Genomic DNA, 25,779 nt, shown 5'->3' with positions numbered 1-25,779 from the left:
GGTTGACCGTATCAAAAGCTTTTGATAGGTCTAGCGCTACGAGTACTGTTCTATGGTGGGGGTGTTGATTTAAACCGCAATTTATCTGGGTGCTAATGGCATTTAGCGCGGTGGTAGTGCTAAGGAGTTTTCTGAAGCCATGCTGATGAGGGGCTAGCTGCACATTTGCTTAGAAATAAGGGAGCAAAATGGCTTCAAGCGTCTTTGCCACTGGCGATAGGAGAGATATCGGACGATACAACTCACCTATGTTAGCTGGTTTCCCAGGCTTTAGTAGCGGGACCACCTTGGCCATTTTCCATTTCTCGGGTATGCCAAAGGTGGAAAGAGACAGGTTGAAGACATGCGCTAAATATTTGAAACCCTCTTTCCCTAGGCTTTTAAGCAATCGGCATGGCTATGCCGTCTGGGCCCACTGCTTTGGATGGTTTAGCACGACCAATGGCGTCCTCAACCTCTTTAGCGGTGACGGTGATTGGTGACGCGCTGAATTTGTGTTTATGTGCGTGTCTATTGGCTCTCCGTCTATCTTTGTCGACCGTAGGATGCATTATATATTGTCGGCAGAAAGCGCTCGCGCATTTTTTCGCGTCCGAAAGCACTTTGTCGCCAAAGGCGATGGAAACTTTGTTGTTGTTGTTGTTGTTGTTGTAGCAATGCTCGCCCCACCTAATAGCCGCGACCGATCACAAATTGTCATCAATATCCTCTAACGGGAGTCCAAGGAAACTTGCCGTTTCAACAGGGGTGGACCATAAGGAAAGGGGTGTTAGAGGCGTTGGTTCCACATTACAATTAAAGAGATGGTTGGTGTCATGTGGGGACACATTGCAAGCAGGGCATACATTTTGTATGTCGGGGTTGATTCTGGATAGGTAAGAGTTTAACCTGTTAAAGTATCCAGAACGAAGTTGAGCAAGAGTGACACGCGTTTCCCTGGGGAGTATGCCTTCCTCCTCTGCGAGTTCTGGATATTTTTCTTCAAGTACTGGATTCACCGGGCAATTCCCGACATAAAGGTCCGACGCCTGTCTATGGAGTTCACCAAGGACCTGCTTGTGTTTTTCCGCTTCATACGGCTGGGTTCTCAGGTGCCGTATTTCCTCAAAATGCTTACGGAGATGACTCCTGAGGCCCCTAGGCGGTGCTGGTTCGTCAATCAGATTTCTGTTGGGATGCCCAGGTTTCTGGGTATTCAACAGAAACTGTTTGGTCAGCATCTCATTTCTCTCCCTGATGGGGAGTATTCTCGCCTCATTATGCAGATGGTGTTCTGGGGACATAAGAAGACAGCCCGTGGCGATTCTGAGAGCAGTATTTTGGCAGGCCTGTAGTTTCTTCCAGTGGGTGGTTTTTAGGCTTGGCGACCATATGGGTGACGCGTAGCACGTAATCGGCTGGCTAATTGCTTTGTATGTGGTCAAGAGCGTTTCTTTATCTTTTCCCCAGGTACTGCCAGCAAGGGATTTGAGGATTTTATTACGGCTCTGAATTCTTGGAACAATTGCGGTTGCGTGCGCACCAAAATGTAGATCCTGATCAAACGTCACACCCAAGGTTTTGGGGTGTAGGACAGTCGGTAGCGTAGTGCCATCGACGTTGATGTTCAATATGGTCGACATTTGGGGCGTCCATGTTGTAAATAAGGTCGCGGAAGATTTAGTCGGTGACAATGCCAGGTTTCGCGAGGCGAAAAAACTGGAGAGATCAGGGAGATAGCCGTTTATTTTATTGCATAGATCATCGATCTTTGGGCCTGGGCCTGTGGCCATTATTGTGCAGTCATCGGCGTAGGAAACGAATGTGACTCCTTCCGGTGGTGAAGGTAGCTTAGATATGTAGAAATTAAACAAAAGCGGGGATAGGACACCACCCTGTGGCACCCCTTGTTTAATTCTCCTTTGTTTTGATGTTTCGTTTCTGAATTGCACCGATGCCTGCCGACCACCCAGATAATTTGCGGTCCACCTTTTAAGACATGGGGGAAGGGTAGATCCTTCCAGGTCTTGCAGTAACGAGCCATGGTTGACCGTATCAAAAGCTTTTGATAGGTCTAACGCTACGAGTACTGTTCTATGGTGGGGATATTGATTCAAACCGCAATTTATCTGGGTGCTAATGAAATTTAGCGCGGAGGTAGTGCTATGGGGTTTTCTGAGGCCATGCTAATGAGGGGCTAGCTGCAAATGTGCTTGGAAATAAGGGAGCAAAATGGCTTCAAGCGTCTTTGCCACTGGCGATAGGAGAGATATCGGACGATATGACTCACCTACGTTAGCTGGTTTCCCAGGCTTTAGTAGCGGGACCACCTTGGCCATTTTCCATTTCTCGGGTATGACAAAGGTGGAAAGAGACAGGTTGAAGGCATGCGCTAAATATTTGAAACCCTCTTTCCCTAGGTTTTTAAGCATCGGCATGGCTATGCCGTCTGGGCCCACTGCTTTGGATGGTTTAGCGCGACCAATGGCGTCCTCAACCTCTCTAGCGGTGATGGTAATTGGTGACGCGCTGAGTTTGTGTTTATGTGCGTGTCTATTGGCTCTCCGTCTATCTTTGTCGACCGTAGGATGCATTATATATTGTCGGCAGAAAGCGCTCGAGCATTTTTTCGCATCCGACAGCACCTTATCGCCAAAGGCGATGGAAACTTTGTCTTTGTGCTTAGTCGGATTCGATAGGGACTTTACGGTGGACCAAAGTTTACCTACACCGGTAGAGAGGTTACAACCTCTTAGGTGCTCTTCCCATTTCGCCCGCTTGTGTTCGTCCACAAGCAATCTGATGCGTTGGTTTATATCCCTTATTTGGGGGTCGCCTGGATCAAGCTGTCTTATAAGGTCGCGTTCCCTCGCTAAGCTCGCGGCCTCCGCCGGGAAGTGGGGCCGGATTTCGGGAATTCTCCCGGCGGGAATGAAATGTGCCGAGGCGGATTCAATGACCTTACGGAAGGCACGCTCTCCTTGGCGGGCATCAGTCGGGATAGGGTGGGCAGCAAAGCTGCTGTCTGTTGCAGATTTATATTCTTCCCACTTTCCTTTTTTGAAGTTTATGAAAGTGCGTTTTTCGGTGATGATGAAGTCGGCGGTACGCTCGAACGAAATAAGTATGGATGGAAACTTTGTCTTTGTGCTTGGATTCGAACCATTCCAAGCGATTTATATTAAAATGTCCCCCAAGAACATCAAAAACTATAATGCTGAATCGGTTAAACTGGCTTAGTATAAAACAGTCAATAAGTTACTTCACTTTGAAATTTATACATCATGTAAGGTTAGGAATGCTACCGAGTAATCACGAGATCCATAGCTATGGAACTAGATACTGCAATAATATAAGACTGCCTAGAGTAAGAACAGAGTTCGCAAAGAAGACTTTAGAATACACTGGGTACAAAATGTACAATGAACTACCTACTGAGATAAAAGATTGTGAAAATGTTAATAAGTTTAAAGTAAAATTATTTTTATATTGTAAAAAACTTAATATTTAATGAAACAAATGTTTACTTAACATCAACTAGGTCTTAAAGACCGTAATAAAGAAATATAATAATAATAATAATAATAAGGACTTTACGGTGAACCAAAGTTTACCCACACCGGTAGAGAGGTTACAACCTCTTAGGTGCTCCTCCCATTTCGCCCGCTTGTGTTCATCTACAAGCAATCTGATGCGTTGGTTTATATCCCTTATTTGGGGGTCGCCTGGATCAAGCTGTCTTATAAGGTCACGTTCTCTCGCTAAGTTTGCGGCCTCCGACTGGAAGTGGGGCCGGATTTCGGGAATTCTCCGTGCCGAGGCGGATTTAATGACCTTACGGAAGGCACGCTCCCCTTGGCGGGCGTCAGTCGGGATAGGGAGGGCAGCAAAGCGGTTGTCTGTAAAGGATTTATATTATTCCACTTTCCTTTTTTGAAGTTTATGCAAGTGCGTTTTTCAGTGACGATGAAGTCGGCGGTACGCTCAAGCGATAAGGTTGCTCCTCGAAGGCTTTGGGGAGTGTTATCGATGTGATGGTCCTTTGCCGGATACAGATCCGGTACTCTCCGGTACCACAGCACCATTACGGTGCTAGGCCGACCATCTCGGGAACGATTTAGTGGCCACATTAAACCTTCAAGCCATCCTCTCCCTCCCCACCCCCAAGTTCCATGAGGAGCGGTGCCAACGTTCGATGATACCATTTGCTTGTGGGTGGTATGCTGTTGTGCGCAGATGTGTTATCCCCAACATGCGAGACAGTTCGTTGAACAGCTGTGATTCGAACTGTCTACCCTGGCATCGACCGCAGGGACAATGTCTTAGAACTTCAAGGCCTATCTGTCCGGTCAGGCGATGCAAACCTAGAAATCATCAACATCTACATCCCTTCTGCCACCTGTTGCCCCAGTGGATACTATAAGCTAACCATATAGGTTAGCTTTGGTTTGATCACCTTCAACCAATTGTTCCGTCGCCTCCACACCGTGGTCGTTCTCGTTTTGATTTTGTCCCAGGATCTTAGCGTGGCGTCGTCCTCGTCACGTTCCATTTGAATTAAAAAAAAACCCAATTTAATTTTGTGAGTCTATAAGCACTTATTTTTACTAATTAATTATTGGACTTCCAAACACGTCCGTCGGCTTCGTGGTTATTATGTATCCTCATTTTCTGTCAGTGACGTGAGCCGCAGCCGCGTTGCCAACTGCCCGCCCTGTCAAATGCAACTAAATCTGCATGCACATAGCTTATATTATTTTAAACGGATGTGAAGGTTAGTTTATCCTTACATCATCCTTCCTTAAAAAAAAGAGTGAATTTGGCAAATGGATCGATCACATTTCTTTTGTCACATTCATTTTTTATGTTATCAATTGTTTCGAACGAACGAATATTAGGGTGCACCTTCCTTTTTTGTAATTCGTTAGTTCGGACCAATTTTATGGCTAAGTAAACTTTCTTTTAGTATCTAACATTACATTGTTGTTTGTGTTTTTAGTTTTTGTTTTATGTCTGTTTTTTTTGTTTTGGCGGCCACCGTGGTGTGATGGTAGCGTGCTCCGCCTATCACACCGTATGCCCTGGGTTCAACTCCCGGGCAAAGCAACATCAAAATTTTAGAAATAAGATTTTTCAATTAGAAGAAAATTTTTCTAAGCGGGGTCGCCCCTCGGCAGTGTCTGGCAAGCGCTCCGATTGTATTTCTGCCATGAAAAGCTCTCAGTGAAAACTCATCTGCCTTGCAGATGCCGTTCGGAGTCGGCATAAAACATGTAGGTCCCGTCCGGCCAATTTGTAGGGAAAAATCAAGAGGAGCACGACGCAAATTGGAAGAGAAGCTCGGCCTTAGATCTCTTCGGAGGTTATCGCGCCTTACATTTATTTTTTTTTTTTATGTCTGTTTTCTTTATATAATACATTTTGTTTATGAATTTTAATTTTCTTCAATTTATATTGAAAAAATAAAGTACATGTTAAAAAATGGTTTTAAATATAGATTTTTGTTCTGCCTTATTGGCTGTATGCATGTTTCTTTTTTTTTCTTTTGTACATAAATCAATTTACTGGAATGCATAGACATTATTCTATATATTTATTGTCGTTAACATTAACATTAACATTTTTTTTTTGTTTTAATAGTTTTTATGCCTTCTTGGCTATTTAAAAATTCTTACTATTTATGTTAGCAATAAAAATATTAGAACATTTTGGATTTTTCTACGTTGGTATAAAATGTTACTCTACTTTTATAAGTCGATTTTTGTGTACTTCTTTTTCTTTGTTTTTAACTTCATCGAAAATAGTTACGTTAGGTTCGTTAATTTTAGTTATAATAAATGGACCTTGATAAATATTTTCGTGCTTATGATGTCGTTCTTTTTGTAAAAGTACTTTATCTCCGATTTTTACAATTAGAGGTCGTGCCGTTTTATCGTACAGATTTTTACTTTGTAGTTTATTTTTATTAATCAGATTTTGTGCCATTTTGTGCGTTTTCTGCATCCTAAACTTAACTTCTTTGGCATAGTTGTCGACATTATAGATCGGGTCAATTTTTTCTTTACTCAATTCATTAGGCAAAGTTGCCTTTTTCCCAAAGACTAACTCGTAAGGCGAAAATTGATTGTCGAAAACTGTGCTACTCGTAGTATTGTGTAGGAAAGTAAAGTATTTTAAATAAACATCCCAATCAGAAAAAGTGTCTTAAATATGCACGTAAGTATTCGTTAAAAACTCTATGATTACGTTCAATCGTGCCAACAGTTTCATGATGGTATGCAGTTGAAAAATTATGTTGAATATTTAAAAGTTTAGTTAATTCTTCAAATAATTCATTTTTAAATTCAGTACCTAAATCTGATTTTATGGCATTCATTGTGCCGTAAGTTAAAATGAATCCTTCAAAAATTGCTGAAGCGATTGTTTTTGCCGATTTGTCTGGTACAGCGACTGTTACCAGATATTTAGTCATGTCGCAAATCATGGTAAGTGCGAACTTGTTACCATATTTGGACTCAGGTAAGGGTCCTATTGTGTCAATTACTAGTATATCGAATGGTTTACAAGGAGTTGGTGTTAGAACAAGTTTTTCTTTTGTTTTAGGTTTAACCTTGTTTAAGAGACAATCTTTACAATTTTTGATATATTTCGATATATTACGAGTCATGTTCTTCCAATAAAATTTTGTTCGGAGTTTTGCGTAAAGTCTTTTCATTCCGCAATGTCCACCAGAAATTGGATCATTATGGTAAATTTTCATTAGCTTTAATTTTGTATCATTTCATCTGTTACTGTCTCCACTGGATCTGTTAGTATAATTTCTTATGTTTTTAAAATTTTATTTCCAATATTTTTGAAATTTGTAATAGTATAATGTTCGAACAAAATATCGTTTTTAGGCCATTCAATTTTCTTAATTTTGCGTTTGCTGGCTTCTGATTCAAGCCTCGAAAGTAATTTCTCTAAAGTCATTATTTCGTTAACAAGCTCAAAACTAAGTAACTCGAGTTTCTTATGTTTAATATGCGCAAAAATTCTTAAATTTGTTGTTTTATTATTTTTATCGTACGTAATTGCGGATCTTATTCGTAGGACTTTTTACGAAAAATTAAATGAAAATTTGTCGAAGACATGTAAAGTAATTTGTTTTTCGTCATTTTTGTCTGTTTTCCTATGTAAATTTTTGTCGTTTGCCTTTTTTGTCATGGCTCTTGTCTGTACTGCCAAAATTTGTTTGTTAGCTTCTTTAATCTCATCGATTGTTATACGCGATAGTGCATCAGCACAAACGTTTGATTTACCTTTTATATATACAATAGTAAAGTTATATTCAGATAGCCCCAGTCTTATTCTCGAAAGTTTTGAAGATGGGTCTTTCATTTTGAATAAGTATACCAGAGGTCTATGATCTGACTTTACAATAAAATGGGTGCCAAAACGTATGGTCGGAATTGCTTGATTGCAAAGTAAATAGCTAAAAGTTCTAACTATAATTGGTTTTTTCTGCTCTGCTTTATTAAATGCTTTATAAGCGAAACAAATTGGTAAATCACTACCTTGTTGTTCTTGACTCAAAATAGCGCCACATCCAGTTGTGGAAGCATCAACAGTAATAATGAATTGTTTAGTAAAATCTGGATATTGGAGTAATTTTGTGAAAGTAACGCTGCTTTCAAAGATAAAAATGCTCTTTCGCACTCAACATCCCATACAAATTCAACTCTTTTTCTGCTTAATCGATTCAGAGGCGCTGCCAGAGACGCAAAATTAGGTATAAACCGTCTGTAATAGTTTGCAAACGCGACGAATCGTCGTACCGCGTCTTTGTCAGTCGGTTTTGTATACTTTTTAATTGTGTTTATTTTAGAGTCGTCTGGCAACAAACCTTTGGCTGAACATTTGTGACCTAAAAATGTAACTTCCGGTCGTAAAAAGTTGCATTTATTTGGGCTAAGTTTGAGATTGAAAGACCTACAAGTATCAAAAACTTTTGAAAGGTTTTTAATGTGGTGTGCTTCACTACAACCTATGACGATAATATCGTCGACGTACAAAAATGCGACGTTGGGTGGTATACCCGAAAAAGCTATTGTCATCATTCGTGAGAATGAATTTGGTGCTATATTTAAACCGAATGGAAGCACTTTCCATCTAAATGCGCCACGGTCAGTGCTGAAAGACGTAATGTCACGTGAGTCAGGATGCAAGGGGATTTGATGAAATCCTGAAAAAAGATCTAATGTGGAAAAATACTTTGCTCTACCGAGATTGTCGATATCTTACAACTCTAGCTAGTGGAAATTTATCAGCAATGAGTTTTTTGTTTACTGCGCGAAAATCTACGCACATACGATAAGCTTTTTGACCATTTGTATCTTTCTTTGGGACTACAATCAAGGACTATTGTAATTCGAATAACTGAGTTCAATGAAATCGTTGTCTAACAATTTATTTACTTGGCGATTTATTTCTTCGCGTTGAGAGTATGGCAATCTATAGTTTTTAACATATACCGGTTCGTTGTCTGTCAATCTTAATTTTTGCTCGTAGAAGCTATTTAAAGTAATTTTGTCCGTGTCAAAAGCGAAAATGTCGGCAAAGGTCAAGCAATTTACTTGGAGCATGTTGAGGTATTTGATTTTCGCTTCCCAAGGCAGTCGGTTCTATGTACCGGAGCGACTCGGGATTTTTCCCGACCAAGGACTGTCATTTCAGTGTGACCCCATCTAATTTGTTTCGTCCCTCCCACAAATTGTCATCCTCCCAGCAGCTCCTTGCAGTAGGACTGCTGCATATTCTCTTACTCCGGGAAGGCATCGAATCCAATCCGGGTCCGTCTCCTGACCCCGGCCCTGATAAATGGTTTTGCTGCATCTGCCGGAAAAGAATCTTTTTAGGACGGTCATACTCTGTTCAGTGTGTCTCGTGCAAGGGATGGTTGCATCGGACAGGTTGTTCTGGGCTTGATCCCAAAACCCGACGTCCACGTAACTTTTATAAATCTTTTGTGGCTCCTTGCTGTTCACGCCCAAGGGCGTCCCGTAGTCTACGCCTAAGCGCCCCCACTACCTTCCAGCAGCCCCGCTGCTCAGCAAGCCACAACAAGTACCCGCTGCTACTCGCGCCCCACGGCGGCAACAACTCAAACAGCTGATACCACTCATAACTACTACCTTCGCAGTAGAGTTGGTAGCAATGCTGAGCATCAGCCCCTGCCCCCGCCTTCTCCCCCCCCCTCTTTTCCGGCAGCAATCGTGCAGGTCAGGGAAACAGACTCTTAATCCCTTCCTCCGTTTGCACCGTCTGCCAGCACAGAATATATAGGTTTGCGACATCCGCCCAATGCGGCTCCTGCCTTGGGTGGTGCCACTTTCCTAGATGTTCTGGTCTCCGCGACGGCAACCCCCGACGGGTTTCATCGCGCCATGTTGCCATGTTGCCAGGTTGCAAACCCAAATAATCCGGGTACCCCAATGCTTGCCCAAGGACGCCCAGTCCCAGGGCCACAACAGCAATTGCGTCCTGGCCTTCCACAACCCAGGCGTCACTTACCCCCAGAGTGGCGGCGTCTCCCCTTATGCACTTCAGAATTCTGCAGTTAAACTGTAATGGACTAACTGGGAAGATTACGGAGATAGTCGATTTCATGAAGCGGCACAACATCCGCATCGCTGCGATTCAAGAGACTAAACTCAGCAAGATCTGCATTGCAGACCTGCTCTGGATATAATGTCCACAGGCAAGACCGCGGGAGCGGAAATGGAGGCGGTCTCGCGTTTATCATACACCACTCTGTGCAATATTATATATTTGATCCTGGCATCGACCGCAGGGACAATGTCTTAGAACGTCAAGGCCTATCTGTCCGGTCAGGCGATGCAAACCTAGAAATCATAAACATCTACATACCTCCTACCACCTGTTGCCCCAGTGGATACCGCCCTAATATCAGGGCCTTACTCACTGGCAACAATCGCATTATCTTAGGCGATTTCAATGCCCATCATGATCTATGGCATTCAAACTTGCGGGCGGACAGTAGGGGTGAGATGTTGGCGGATCAAATAGAAGAAACGACGTTCTGCACAATAAACGGAGACGCCCCCACACGTATGGTGGGAAGCTGCCACAGCTCGCCAGATATCTCAATCGTGAGCGCAGAACTCGTAAACTGCGTCAACTGGCAGCCGATGGTAACATTGGCATCCGACCACCTGCCCATACTTATTTCGCTTGAGCGTACCGCCGACTTCATCGTCACTGAAAAACGCACTTTCATAAACTTCAAAAAAGGAAAGTGGGAAGAATATAAATCATTTACAGACAACCGCTTTGCTGCCCTCCCTAGCCCTCCCTATCCGTAAGGTCATTAAATCCGCCTCGGAACATTTCATTCCCGCCGGGAGAATTCCCGAAATCCGGCCCCATTTCCCGGCGGAGGCCGCAAACTTAGCGAGAGAACGTGACCTTATAAGACAGCTTGATCCAAGCGACCCCCAAATAAGGGATATAAACCAACGCATCAGATTGCTTGTGGATGAACACAAGCGGGCGAAATGGGAGGAACACCTAAGAGGTTGTAACCTCTCTACCGGTGTGGGTAAACTTTGGTCCACCGTAAAGTCCCTATCGAATCCGACTAAGCACAAAGACAAAGTTTCCTTCGCCTTTGGCGACAAAGTGCTGTCGGACGAAAAAATGCGCGAGCGCTTTCTGCCGACAATATATAATGCATCCTACGGTCGACAAAGATAGACGGAGAGCCAATAGACAAGCACATAAACACATATTCAGCGCGTCACCAATCACCATCACCGCTAAAGAGGTTGAGGACGCCATTGTTTGTGCTAAACCATCCAAAGCAGTGGGCCCAGACGGCATAGCCATGCTGATGCGTAAAAGCCTAGGGAAAGAGGGTTTCAAATATTTAGCGCATGTCTTCAACCTGTCTCTTTCCACCTTTGTCATACCTGAGAAATGGAAAATGGCCAAGGCTACTAAAGCCTGGGAAACCAGCTAACATAGGTGAGTCGTATCGTCCGATATCTCTCCTATCGCCAGTGGCAAAGACGCTTGAAGCCATTTTGCTCCCTTATTTCCAAGCAAATGTGCAGCTAGCCCCTCATCAGCATGGCTTCAGAAAACTCCATAGCACTACCACCGCGCTAAATGCCATTAGCACCCAGATAAATTGCGGTTTAAATCAATACCCCCACCATGGAACAGTACTCGTAGCGCTAGACCTATCAAAAGCTTTTGATACGGTCAACCATGGCTCGTTACTGCAAGACCTGGAAGGGTCTACCCTTCCCCCATGTCTTAAAAGGTGGACCGCAAAATATCTGGGTGGTCGGCAGGCATCGGTGCAATTTAGAAACGAAACATCAAAACCAAGGAGAAGTAAACAAGGAGTGCCACAGGGTGCTGTCCTATCCCCACTTTTGTTTAATTTCTACATATCTAAGCTACCTTCACCACCGGAAGGAGTCACAATCGTTTCCTACGCCGATGGCCACAGGCGCAGGCCCAAAGATCGATGCGCTATGCAATAAAATAAACGTACGTTTTCCTTCTGTTTCTGTCTTGTTAATTGTATAAACATTGTAGTTTGAAAGTTTTTCTGTCCGAATACTTTTTCTTTTCACATACTTTATATCATCCGTGGTATTTATAACTTTAATTATTGATGTATATTATTGGGTTACTGGAATTGACAATGCACCTAGCTGTAAAAACACCTTTTTCAATTTCCTGCGAGTCCACGAAAAGTGGTTCGGGTGATCTCCTAAATCAAAAAGTCTGAATATTTCGCATCTTGGAGGAATGATACAACTGTCATTTTCTGTTCCGTGTAGGATTGGTATCGCAACTTTTTCATTACCTATCCAAAAGGAAATACTGTTTCTTTCATAATTAATAATACATTTGTTAATTTTCAGAAAATCTTCATTTACTACATGTAAAGTATGTTTAATAGACAAGTTTAAATTTACGGTAATTTTACCTAAAGTCGAAACTGAATTTGAAGTAACACCGGTAATGTTAATAATGTCGTTTGTATTTAATGAAATATTACTGTCTAGGCATGATATTTTTATTAAAGAAATGTCCGCTTGAGTGTCTACTAGGAAAGAACAAAATTTTTGTGAATCGTTAAGTTGTAATTCGATGAAATCAGAGTAATTTAAATTTAAACAATAGATGGCTATTGGTGAGGGAAGTTCGCTTACTCGCTTAATTCGTCCTCCCTCAGTGTTCGCTCCTGAGGGGCACTGGCGTTTAAAGCGCGAAAGTTGCGTTTCTACCTCTACCGTTGGATGATCTAGAATTGTTAAATCTATTGTTACTGCTGTTTGTATTTGAATTGGAATTTGGACTTATATTATTATTGTTGTTATTTTGGTATCTATTTCTGTTATCATAGCGATATCTCTGATTATTGTTACCGTTATAGTTACTATTATATGAAAATGAACTATTATTTCTATAACCAGTATAGCCGCGGTTTGGGTAAAAACCTCGATAACTACCACGTGGATTTCTGAATGTACTGTTACCACGTGATCGAAAAGCTAGAACCTGACGTTCAGTTACTTCGTTATTTTGTTCTACAATTAATTTTGCTACTACGTCTCTCGGATCAGTAAATGCTGTTGAGGCTAAAATGGTTTTTACTAAATTTGATTTTGCATTTAGACGACACACGTTTACAGTTTGTTCGACTGCCATTTCGTGAGCTTTGCTTGAGTGATCCCTTCAATAATAAGAGACCGCTCAAGCGAGTCAGCTAAATCTTCAACTTTTTTGGCAAAATCTGTATGATTGTTACCGTTAACATGCAACGCTGCAATTCTACCTGCTACAACCTTCGAGTTGTCTGGTTTGATCCTATTACGTAGAGCTGTTTTAATATCATTGACTGAAGTTACTTGTGTTGGGATTGCTTCACGGGCTTTACCCTCTAATTTTGATTTTAAGAACGCTATAAAAGTATCATTTAAATCTGCAGTAGCGAATTGTTCAAGTAATACAATTTTGTCTATAAAAGAATCAAGTGCTAGAGGATCACCACTGTAGTTTTCTCTAATAGAATTAGCACATGTGTTAGTGAAAAATTTCTTTTCCTCAAGTGTTGCCATGATTTGATCGTTAAAATGTGAAGCTGAATTAGCAGAAGGCGAGGCCACGTTTGTAATATTTGGATCGTTAAGATCTGATTTTAAAGTAGAAGAAGTTAAAGTTAATATTTCACTATTTGAATCGTTAAGATATGAAACTAAATTAGAAGTTAAATTTTTACTTGAAGAATCTTCTAGGAAATCTGCTGACAATGATAATTTATTTTCCTGTTTGGTGACTTTTTCGGTCGAAGATGAAGCTAAACTTTCGTAGCTTGAGCCTGATTTATCGGAATCGGATTCTGAATCTGAAGTTTTTGCACTTGCTTGCCACTTCTAAGGTTGTACATTTGTAGTTATCAGAATAGCACCAATAATTCAGTTCAAACTATGAAATTAATGAAGTACTTATTTGAACGTCTGAATTTATATTTAAGCTGAAATATTGAGGAAAAAGAAAAAAAAAATTGTAAAATTGAACTGATTTACAGGTGAATAGTCGTTAAAGAAATATTTAACAATTCATTTCAAGAATTAATGAAAACTGCATTATACTTGTATAGAAAAATCTTTAAGAAGTAATTGAATTTAAACTTTGCACAAAAGTATATAGGTATTAGTTGGTAAAAATTTCAAAATTGTTGTAACTTGTTCAAAAAATCCTTTTATATTCACAGACGCACCGCTTTGTAAAAAAAATTCGTATATTTCCACGGACGCACCGCTTTATATAAAAATCTCAATTTGGTTTTTCACGGAACCACCGCAAGTATTAAAAGTTGAATTGGTTTTTCACGGAACCACCGCATGTAATAAAAAAGTTAATTGGTTTTTAACGGAACAATTACTTGGTTTTTAACGGAACCGACGCATAAAAAAGATTAATTGGTTTTTTCGAAAACCGCCGTAATATCAAAACCCAAAATTTGTACGAAATGCGAACTTAATTTTTCCTTTAATTTTTGAAATTTAAAATTTTTGATTTAAATGTGGAAGCACAGAATTTTATAAAGTTTTAATGATTTAATATACATACATATATGCGTAAGACAAAAACGTAAGCAAAAAAAATTTTGGATACATACTTAATTGTCGCTGCTGCTATAAGATGGTTGCCGGTGATGTCATCAATATTACTGCTGCTGATGTTGTTGCTTTACGTGTTAAAGTTGGTGGTGGTGGAAAATTACGTTGAATTGTGTATGTGTATGTTTTTGGGTGCCGTTATGCGTGGCGTGGTGCGAGTGCCGTTATGTACAGGCCCGTTGGTTTTGCAGAATTTGTTAAATTTTGAGTAATTTTGTTGAATTTTTATTTAAGAAAATATGTCGTAATTTGTTAAATTTTAATTAAGAAAGTTGTGCAATTTAGAAACGAAACATCAAAACCAATAAGAATTAAACAAGGGGTGCTACAGGGTGGTGTCCTATCCCCACTTTTGTTTAATTTCTACATATCTAAGCTACCTTCACCACCAGAAGGAGTCACTATCATTTCATACGCCGATGACTGCACAATAATGGCCACAGGCCCAGGCCCACAGATCGATGAGCTCTGCAACAGAATAAACGGCTACCTCCCTGATCTCTCCAGGCTTTTCGCCTCGCGAAACCTGGCATTATCACCGAGTAATCTTCCGCGACCTTATTTACAACATGGACGTCCCAAATGTCGACCATTTTGAACATCCACGTCGATGACACTACGCTACCGGCTGTCCTACACCCCAAAATCTTGGGTGTGACGTTTGATCAGGATCTACATTTTGGTGAGCACGCAGCCGCAATTGTTCCAAAAATCCAGAGCCGTAATAAAATCTTCAAATCCCTTGCTGGCAGTACTTGGGGAAGAGATAAAGAAACGCTCATTACTACATACAAAGCAATTGGCCAGCCGTTTACGTGCTACGCGTTACCAATATGGTCGCCAAGCCTAAAAATTACCCACTGGAAGAAGCTACAGGCCTGCCAAAATACTGCTCTCAGAATCGCCACGGGCTGCCTTCTTATGTTAATTGACAGCTGTCAAAGAGTGAAGACGTGTTTTTTACTGCTCTTATTCTTTTATTGTTTTTGCGTTTATTTTATCGTTTTGCTTGCTATAAACAATGGATGATTTCTGTGGAAAGTGCAATAAAGGTTTCGGTAGATCTGATTCTATGATTGTCCCATGTAGTGACTATTGCAAACATCTCTTCCATCGCGCCTGCTGTGCAGGGCCTATCGCCGAATATGACGTGAACCTGATGAAATCTAACCATAATATTCGGTACCTGTGCCCAGACTGTGCTAATGGGCCTGAAAAACTCTGTAAACTATTTGAGTCTGTGATTGCTACACAAAAAAGTGGGTTAGAAGCACTGATGACTGCCTTTGAAATTAAATTCAAAGATTTGTTCGCGCAAATTGATACTCTAAAAGCTAATATGAACATAGTGCTGTTGCATTACAACAACGAAACCAATAAAAGTAATGTGACTTACAATAATGGTGCAAAAAATAGAAAAAAACACCTAAAAACACCAAAAAAGAGTAAAACAACACGAAAATAATATTAAAGTACGGCTTTATTAGCCGCAGAAATAAATGCCCTAAAGACAGATGTATTTAGCTCTCCTACTTTTAGTGCTAAAAGCAATCATAATATTAATTGTGATAGTTGTCGCTCTGCAGATGTCGATTTCTTGGCATTCTCGCCTTTGCCCAGTACCTCACGCACTCTCCCTACTGCACATCTGGCTACCACTCCTGCTAATAAACCTGTTAACACTGCTCTTAAAATTAATGCTGCTACAAATACAGAAAATACTAATACTGCCGCGATCAGTAGTGCGCCGTCAATTAACCATGCTACTAATACGGTTGAATCTATTTCTGCTGCTCCGTCTGCAGGGCCTGCTGCTGTTTCTACTGACGGCTGCCCTGTCTCTCCAGCTGCGTCCCGACGAATAGACTCTGCAAACATCATTGGCATAACTGCTGCTGGCATTTTGGGCCAAGATCTAAATTATTTGGCCTCCATTTCAACACAGCCTGCTGTTTTTCCGTTCCGCTTCGTAAAGTGATCTTTGTATCAAGGTTGCATGCATCACTATCGGAAGAAGACATTTCTAATTATATCTGCACTAAGCTTGGAGTTGAAAATAGTGGCATCAATGTCTTCAAGTTTACTTTCAAATATGCGAGAGACATATCTTCCTTCAAAATATCGGTTCCTTATAAATATTTTGATAAAGTACTGGATACTTCCTTTTGGCCGACTCATTCTGTGGTTCATGTATACTCTAAAAAGCATGTCAATACGTCAAAAAACTAAGAGACCTGTGCTGTGAGAGCAGCACATACCTTGATAGCTGTCTACCGTCCTGTTCAAAAGGTCAGGGAGTTGATAATATTTCCATAAATGGCACCCAAAAGCAATTGAGTGTCTACTTTCAAAATGTCTCCGGAATGCGAACTAAGTCTAACGTAATGTACAATATAAGTTCGCTTGTGGACTATGACGTGTTCGTTCTTATTGAAACCTGGCTAAATCCTGAGTTCCTTGATGCTGAGTTTTTTGACTCTAACCTGTACACTGTCTATCGCAAGGATCGCGATTTTTCCAAAACTGGACTCTCTAGAGGCGGTGGAGTTTTAATTGCCTTACGCCGGCACTTTAACTCGTCGCTTGTGGAGCTGAAGGATCAAGACTCGCTTTTGGACCAACTGTGTGTCTCAGTTCGCGGCATCTCTGACATTTTTATCTGTGTGTCATACATTCCACCGTCTAGTCTAGACTCACTTTATAAGTCTCATGTAGATAATATTACTGATTTAGTTCGTTCTTGTGATAGTGGTAACTTTTTCATATTGGGTGACTTTAATTTACCTAATATTGAATGGTCTTACGTCGATAATAACTACTCATTGGTTCCGAACAATGTAAACACCACTTCTGAGATTTACCTTATTGACAGTTTCTCAAGTGTTAGTCTTTCTCAGATCAACGGCTTCACCATATATTTTTCGCTCGTTCGTCCTAAAGTTTTTCATCATAACAAAGAAAACTTTTTCGTTCCAAAAAAATTAGAAAATTGTGAATATGTTTTTGTTAAAATTCTTCCTAAATCTAATTTAGAATCACCTTATGAAGGACCTTTTAAAGTTATTTCTAAGAAACATAAAACATTTACAATTCAATACAAAAATACTATTAAAAATATTTCAATTGATTTACTTAAACCAGCAAACATACTTATTAACACTAATTTAAATACAAATACAAATACATTAAACAACAAAAAACAAAAGAAAGGTTACATTTAATATTAATTAATAATTTGTTTGTTTTAAATTTTCTTGGAGGGGGAGTAAATATGGTGTAAACTACTTTGCACTCTTTACTTTAATTTTTAAAATAATTTTTAATTGAGTTTTCGTGTTAACTTATAATTTTTGAATAACTTCAAAAAAGAAAATTCTAATTAGTATGAAAATATTTAAACTCAAAAACAAATATAAATAAATTTTATACTTAAAATCAAAATAAGAGATTTCTAAAATATCAACCTGAATGTTGATATAGAAACAACGTTTGACAACTTTTAAAAAGTTTTGATTACTATATCAAAAATTCATGTTGATACTACCGACTGTTTTGTTTTTATGTATAATTTTCTTTAATCGGGTTTCCAGTCAAAATAATCAGAAAAACGCCTTTATTATTTTATTGCCGACGTTTCGACCGTTTATTGTGGTCTTCTTCAGGGCCTAGTTACAAATTTAAAGAAATTAAAATAACTCAATTTAGTTTCGCAGTTCTATAGAATTAAATTTACATATATATATATGGACATTCGATTGACAAAACAATTCTTACTTAAAAATCTCTGCGTTCTTCTTCGTCAGGTTTTCTTTATATATATGTGTTTCGAAATAAAACATAGTCACTTTAATACTCAATTAAAGGGAAATTATTTTACAATTTAAAAATTACTATTTTCAATACACAAACCACAATTTATACTTCAAACTCTAATTTGTATGTAAGTACATATGTATACATATTTGACGTTTGTTGATCACCGGCGAATTCATGCATGATGGGTTATTGCAGTTTCATTTTAGTATACACGCATAGATGTCGCTAATATTTCTTGCTTCTATACTTCTTTTGTTTACACATTGTTTGTCTGCTTTTATGTGTATTTCTTCCAGAAGCATTCTCTTTTGCCAGTTTGTTTCTCTTGCTATTACTTTGGCATTATCAAAATCAAATTTGTGCCCAAAAGTAATGGCATGGTGAGCAAGAGCGCTTTTTTCTGTTCGTTTGTTTTCAACATCTTTGCTGTGTTGTCCCAATCGTTTGTATAGTTGTTGTGATGTGGTGCCTATATAGCTTTTCTTACGTTGGCAGTCAACGCAGTCAATTTTGTATACAATGTTCTTTTGTTTTTTTGTTGGAATGTTGTCTTTTATTGTTTTGTATAGCTTCCCTACGTTGTTTCTGTTCTTGAAGGCAAACCGTATGTTGTTTGTGTACGCTTTGAGTTTTTTAGTTATCTTCTGGGTTATGTTTTGGTAATATGATATTGAAAAAGTTTTTATGTCTGTTTGTTGTTGTTGGTTGTTGGTACTGATTTGGGTATTTGACGTATTAGTGTTGTTGTTTTGTGCTTGATACTTGTTGAGTAGCCTGTATATCAATTTCTTTGGGTAATCATTACCTTTTAGAATATCTACAATTATCTTTTTGTTTTTGCAATGATATTTTGGATCGCTGATGCTATATATTCTGTTTATTAACCCTTTGGCGGTGCTAATTTTTTGTGACAGTGGGTGGATAGACATATAATTTAATATGCGACCCGAAGATACTGGTTTTCGATACCAGTCCGTGTTAAAACTTCCGTCTTCAGTATTCCTATAAATGGTCATATCCAGGAACGGTAGTATGTTATCATGTTCCTGTTCATATGTGAACTCGATTCCCTTCTCTGTATCGTTAAAAATTCCAAATACCGACGGGAAAATGCCTTCTGGTATTACCAAGTATAAGTCGTCTACGTATTTTTTTATAATGGTTATGTTAAAGCCTAGTTGTTCATTTACTTTTTTAATGGCTCGCTGCAACACGTTATCCATTAGAATTTCTACCAATATACAGCTTATGGGTGAGCCCATTGGACAACCATGCTTTTGGGAATAAAATTTCCCGTCGAATTGGAAGTAGGCGTTCTTTGTACAGATGGATATCATTTCTATAAACTCGCTTTGTGACATATTGGTACATGTTTGTATGTCATTCCAACGTTCGATAAGTGCTTTTAGAATGGAGTCTACCGACGCATTGGTGAACAAGCTTTTTACATCAAACGACACCTGTATTTGGCCTCGTTGGTGTGTTTGTGCTGTGATGAAGGTTTTAAAATCATATGAGTTGCGTAGGTGGTACTGAGACTTTGGTATATTTTCCAGAATTGTTGCTGCATATTTTGATAATGCCGTTGTTGGTCCATCGCAGTCAGCGGAGATTGGCCTGAGTGGCATTGGGGTTGTATTTTTGTGATGCTTTGGTAAAAAATACATTCTAGGCGGTGTTGCATTGTATGTTATAAGTTTTCTTTTGGTTAGTACGTCTATCTTTCCTTTCACGAACAGCGTATTTACAAAATTGTTGTTTTTCTTTTGAATTTTGTTTGTTGGATCGGGTATTACTTGATATGTATTAGCATCGTTGAGCATTTCATTAGCAACGTTTAAAAGTTCATTTTTGTTCATAAAAACTGCTTTGTTTCCTTTGTCTGACCTAGTACAAATTATTTCGGGATTATTTTTGAAAAAATGTATGCAGCTTTTTTGCTTTTGTATTAGAAATTTTTCCAGACTAGATGCTTTTGACGTTGTTTTTGAATACGATATTGTTTGTGCTACTGTCTGTCTGATTTCATTTCTGTCTTGTGGTTCTATGCAGTTCTGTATGATATACTCTACTTCGGCTACGATTTCTTTGGATGGTAATTCTTTTGGCGTTGTTGGTAAGCCAAACTTAGGTCCTAAGCCCATTAGAAGTACTACGTCGTTGGGTATGTTTACGTCTGTTGCGTTGTAGGTAAAGTTTGTTGTGTCGTATGTGATATGGGTTTGTATTTGGGTTGATTCTAAACGGGCGTATTTTGCGTTTAAGTTCTGGATGGTAGTTGCGTGTCTGTTGTCGTAGCTTGTTTCTTGAGTTTGGAGGAACTCGTTGGTGTTCGCCACACCGCTGGATTGGATGGTTGATTTCAGCTTACTTATTTCTTCTTCGAGCCATAACTAAACTAAATTGAGTTATTTTAATTTCTTTAAATTTGTAACTAGGCCCTGAAGAAGACCACAATAAACGGTCGAAACGTCGGCAATAAAATAATAAAGGCGTTTTTCTGATTATTTTGACTGGAAACCCGATTAAAGAAAATTATACATAAAAACAAAACAGTCGGTAGTATCAACATGAATATTGCGCGGGTAACACAGCGAAATGCATTTTTTGACAACATAGGTATAAAGTATGGCGAAGAAATTAAAACAACTTTCAAAGCGTTCGCTACTAACAACGTTAAACTAGCAAAATTAAGAGCACGGAAATTCTTTCTATTGAAATGTCGGAAAAATAACATAATACCAAAACACATTCTAAACAATGTCAATTGCCTTTTCCAAAGTTTGGAGGAAAACACACCATACAACAGAGAAATTGGTAATTTGATCTCAGACTTCCGAAGAAAAATACTAAACGTTGAAATCAAAATCTCTTTCTGGAAAATCAACCAACTCGAAGAAGAAATAAGTAAGCTGAAATCAACCATCCAATCCAGCGGTGTGGCGAACACCAACGAGTTCCTCCAAACTCAAGAAACAAGCTACGACAACAGACACGCAACTACCATCCAGAACTTAAACGCAAAATACGCCCGTTTAGAATCAACCCAAATACAAACCCATATCACATCCGACACAACAAACTTTACCTACAACGCAACAGACGTAAACATACCCAACGACGTAGTACTTCTAATGGGCTTAGGACCTAAGCTTGGCTTACCAACAACGCCAAAAGAATTACCATCCAAAGAAATCGTAGCCGAAGTAGAGTATATCATACAGAACTGCATAGAACCACAAGACAGAAATGAAATCAGACAGACAGTAGCACAAACAATATCGTATTCAAAAACAACGTCAAAAGCATCTAGTCTGGAAAAATTTCTAATACAAAAGCAAAAAAGCTGCATAAATTTTTTCAAAAATAATCCCGAAATAATTTGTACTAGGTCAGACAAAGGAAACAAAGCAGTTTTTATGAACAAAAATGAACTTTTAAACGTTGCTAATGAAATGCTCAACGATGCTAATACATATCAAGTAATACCCGATCCAACAAACAAAATTCAAAAGAAAAACAACAATTTTGTAAATACGCTGTTCGTGAAAGGAAAGATAGACGTACTAACCAAAAGAAAACTTATAACATACAATGCAACACCGCCTAGAATGTATTTTTTACCAAAGCATCACAAAAATACAACCCCAATGCCACTCAGGCCAATCTCCGCTGACTGCGATGGACCAACAACGGCATTATCAAAATATGCAGCAACAATTCTGGAAAATATACCAAAGTCTCAGTACCACCTACGCAACTCATATGATTTTAAAACCTTCATCACAGCACAAACACACCAACGAGGCCAAATACAGGTGTCGTTTGATGTAAAAAGCTTGTTCACCAATGCGTCGGTAGACTCCATTCTAAAAGCACTTATCGAACGTTGGAATGACATACAAACATGTACCAATATGTCACAAAGCGAGTTTATAGAAATGATATCCATCTGTACAAAGAACGCCTACTTCCAATTCGACGGGAAATTTTATTCCCAAAAGCATGGTTGTCCAATGGGCTCACCCATAAGCTGTATATTGGTAGAAATTCTAATGGATAACGTGTTGCAGCGAGCCATTAAAAAAGTAAATGAACAACTAGGCTTTAACATAACCATTATAAAAAAATACGTAGACGACTTATACTTGGTAATACCAGAAGGCATTTTCCCGTCGGTATTTGGAATTTTTAACGATACAGAGAAGGGAATCGAGTTCACATATGAACAGGAACATGATAACATACTACCGTTCCTGGATATGACCATTTATAGGAATACTGAAGACGGAAGTTTTAACACGGACTGGTATCGAAAACCAGTATCTTCGGGTCGCATATTAAATTATATGTCTATCCACCCACTGTCACAAAAAATTAGCACCGCCAAAGGGTTAATAAACAGAATATATAGCATCAGCGATCCAAAATATCATTGCAAAAACAAAAAGATAATTGTAGATATTCTAAAAGGTAATGATTACCCAAAGAAATTGATATACAGGCTACTCAACAAGTATCAAGCACAAAACAACAACACTAATACGTCAAATACCCAAATCAGTACCAACAACCAACAACAACAAACAGACATAAAAACTTTTTCAATATCATATTACCAAAACATAACCCAGAAGATAACTAAAAAACTCAAAGCGTACACAAACAACATACGGTTTGCCTTCAAGAACAGAAACAACGTAGGGAAGCTATACAAAACAATAAAAGACAACATTCCAACAAAAAAACAAAAGAACATTGTATACAAAATTGACTGCGTTGACTGCCAACGTAAGAAAAGCTATATAGGCACCACATCACAACAACTATACAAACGATTGGGACAACACAGCAAAGATGTTGAAAACAAACGAACAGAAAAAAGCGCTCTTGCTCACCATGCCATTACTTTTGGGCACAAATTTGATTTTGATAATGCCAAAGTAATAGCAAGAGAAACAAACTGGCAAAAGAGAATGCTTCTGGAAGAAATACACATAAAAGCAGACAAACAATGTGTAAACAAAAGAAGTATAGAAGCAAGAAATATTAGCGACATCTATGCGTGTATACTAAAATGAAACTGCAATAACCCATCATGCATGAATTCGCCGGTGATCAACAAACGTCAAATATGTATACATATGTACTTACATACAAATTAGAGTTTGAAGTATAAATTGTGGTTTGTGTATTGAAAATAGTAATTTTTAAATTGTAAAATAATTTCCCTTTAATTGAGTATTAAAGTGACTATGTTTTATTTCGAAACACATACAGTGAGTGTCACCTTATTTCATGCAGCCACAAAAATTACATTTAAACGCCCATATCTTTTGATCAAAAAAAGATATTCAAAAAAAATAAAAGACACAGTAATATTAGCATTGTTTTTTATTTAAAAATCATTACAAATACTAGACATTTTTTATTTAGTCCTTACAATCAAAAAAGTAATGAAAAAAGCAGTATATTTCACATGAGCAGCTTAAATGATGCAGCAATAAAAGAATAAAACAAAAACGAATTCTTGAATTTATAAGTAAACTCAGTACTTTGTCTGGTAACCGTTTTGTGAGATAACTGATTTTATACGATCCTCCATTGAGCCGACAAGTTTTTCAGTTAAATCCGGTGAAATTTTTGACCATTCTTCGAGAAGTGCTGCTTTGAGGGTTTCTTTGCTAGAAATATGGTGTTTTCGTATGTTTTTTTCTAGTAGGGACCATAAATTCTCAATGACATTTAAGTCAGGAGACTGCGCTGGTGGTTCCATTACGTGGGGACAATTCCATATCAACCACTGCTGGACAATTCCTGATTTATGTTTCGGGTCATTGTCTTGATAAAATCTAAAGTTGCTCCGTAGACCTAGTTTTTCAGCACTTTGAAGCAAGTTTTCCTTTAGAATGTTAAGATACATATTCTTATCCATGATTCCATCTATAAAAACAAGGTTTCCAACGCCCGAAGCAGCCATACATGCCCAAACCATAACACTCCCACCGCCGTGTTTCACAGACGCACGTAAATTCTTATTATCGAGTTGTTTGTTGGGTTTACGCCAAACCATCGACCTTCCATCCGATCCAAATATATTAAACTTGGACTCGTCAGAAAATATCACAGTGTTCCAAAATGTGGAATCCTTCACTTGATCAGCCAATTTTTGTGCCGACAATTTGGGATTTTCACTAATTTTTCTAACGATGTATCGTTCGTCAGTTTGTGTAAATATTTTATTTGGCGCTTCTCTGCCCTTGTTTTTTACACGATTTTCTTTTAAAAACCGTTCGATTATGTGCTGAACTGTAGACGATGGAATATTAACCATTTCAGCTATTGAACGCTGACTTTTCCCATTCTTAAAGTGGTGAATTACCAATTCTCTTTGTTCTACACTGGTGCGTCGTCCCATTTTTTTGTTCTTAGTAATCAAATTACTCATTCACGCTAAAAAATGTACTAATTCTATGAAAAAACAATTATTTTGTGGATAGCGTCATTTTTTTTTACCAAAAAGCCAAGGCAACGTGATCACTACCATTAAAAGCTGAGTGCATCAAATAAGCTGCTCATATGAAATATACTGGTTTTTCATTTTTTATTGGTTTGCAAGGATTAAGTGAAAAATTTTTTTTACATGACATGTTTTTTAAGTAGAAAACAATGCTACTTTTATTAAGACTATTGATTTTTCCAAATATCTTTATTGGTTCAAAAGTTATGGGCGTTTAAATGTAATTTTTGTGGCTGCATCAAATAAGGTGACACTCACTGTATATATAAAGAAAACCTGACGAAGAAGAACGCAGAGATTTTTAAGTAAGAATTGTTTTGTCAATCGAATGTCCATATATATATATGTAAATTTAATTCTATAGAACTGCGAAACTAAATTGAGTTATTTTAATTTCTTTAAATTTGTAACTAGGCCCTGAAGAAGACCACAATAAACGGTCGAAACGTCGGCAATAAAATAATAAAGGCGTTTTTCTGATTATTTTGACTGGAAACCCGATTAAAGAAAATTATATATCAAAAATTGTCGCTCTGAAACAAACAACTGCTGAGTGATCTATTAAAATTTGTTGAACAAAACGACTTACGTATTTCAACCATGCTTAACCTTTAGGCCGGTAAGTTTATTTAGAAAAACGCAATATGTAGGCTACACGTGGACGGAGCGGTCGAGTAAGCAAAACGAATCGGTTTAAAAAATTCTTACACAGTTTTTATCATATTTAGCTGTAGAATTAAAGGATATAAAACGAGAAACAACGTTTGACACCCTTTAAAAGTTTTAATAACTATCTCAAAAAGCGTCGCTCTGAAGCAAACAACTGCTGAGTGATCTACTCATGTTTGTTGAACAAAACGACTTACGTATTTTAACCATGCTTAACCTTTAGGCCGATAAGCTTATTTAGAAAAATGCAATATGTAGGCTATACGAGGGCGGAGCCGTCGAGTAATCAAAACGAATATGTTACAATAATTTGTACGCGGTTTTTATCATATTTAGCTCTAGAATTAAAGGATATAAAACGAGAAACAACGGTTGACAACCTTTAAAAAGTTTTAATATCTATCTCAAAAATTGCCGCTCTGAAGCAAACAACTTCTGAGTGATCTACTCAAATTTGTTGAACAAAACGGCTTACGTATTTTATCCATTCTTAATCTTTAGGCCGGTAAGTTTATTTAGAAAAACCCAATATGTAGGCTACACGAGGACAGAGTGGTCAAGTAACCAAAACGAATGGGTTAAAAAATTCGT

General features: G+C 38.5%; 2 protein-coding genes across 3 annotated transcripts in view; one reads left to right on the top strand and one right to left on the bottom strand.

Moving 5' to 3' along the window:
- Chi (LIM domain-binding protein 2 Chi) overlaps window positions 1–25,779 on the top strand; it is a 70,570-nt gene that overhangs the window by 6,088 nt on the left and 38,703 nt on the right. The window lies entirely within an intron of this gene.
- Window positions 17,762–20,153, bottom strand: LOC137246625 (uncharacterized). The gene is made up of 3 exons (XM_067777674.1): window positions 18,093–20,153; window positions 17,958–17,991; window positions 17,762–17,848 (listed from the first exon to the last, which is right to left on the bottom strand). The coding sequence occupies exon 1, from the start codon at window positions 20,141–20,143 to the stop codon at window positions 18,197–18,199; it is 1,947 nt and encodes a 648-aa protein (XP_067633775.1). The 5' UTR covers window positions 20,144–20,153; the 3' UTR covers window positions 17,762–17,848; window positions 17,958–17,991; window positions 18,093–18,196.

The sequence above is a fragment of the Eurosta solidaginis genome, chromosome 3 (assembly GCF_040869045.1).
Source record: "Eurosta solidaginis isolate ZX-2024a chromosome 3, ASM4086904v1, whole genome shotgun sequence".
Lineage (NCBI taxonomy): Eukaryota > Metazoa > Arthropoda > Insecta > Diptera > Tephritidae > Eurosta > Eurosta solidaginis.
Note: the sequence above shows the minus strand (reverse complement) of the source record. Positions and strands in the feature narration are given on the sequence as shown.

What these genes read in the sequence shown, in the direction of transcription:
- LOC137246625 (XM_067777674.1), bottom strand. Translation starts at nt 20,143, where the DNA reads ATGGGCTTAGGACCTAAGTTTGGCTTACCAACAACGCCAAAAGAATTA.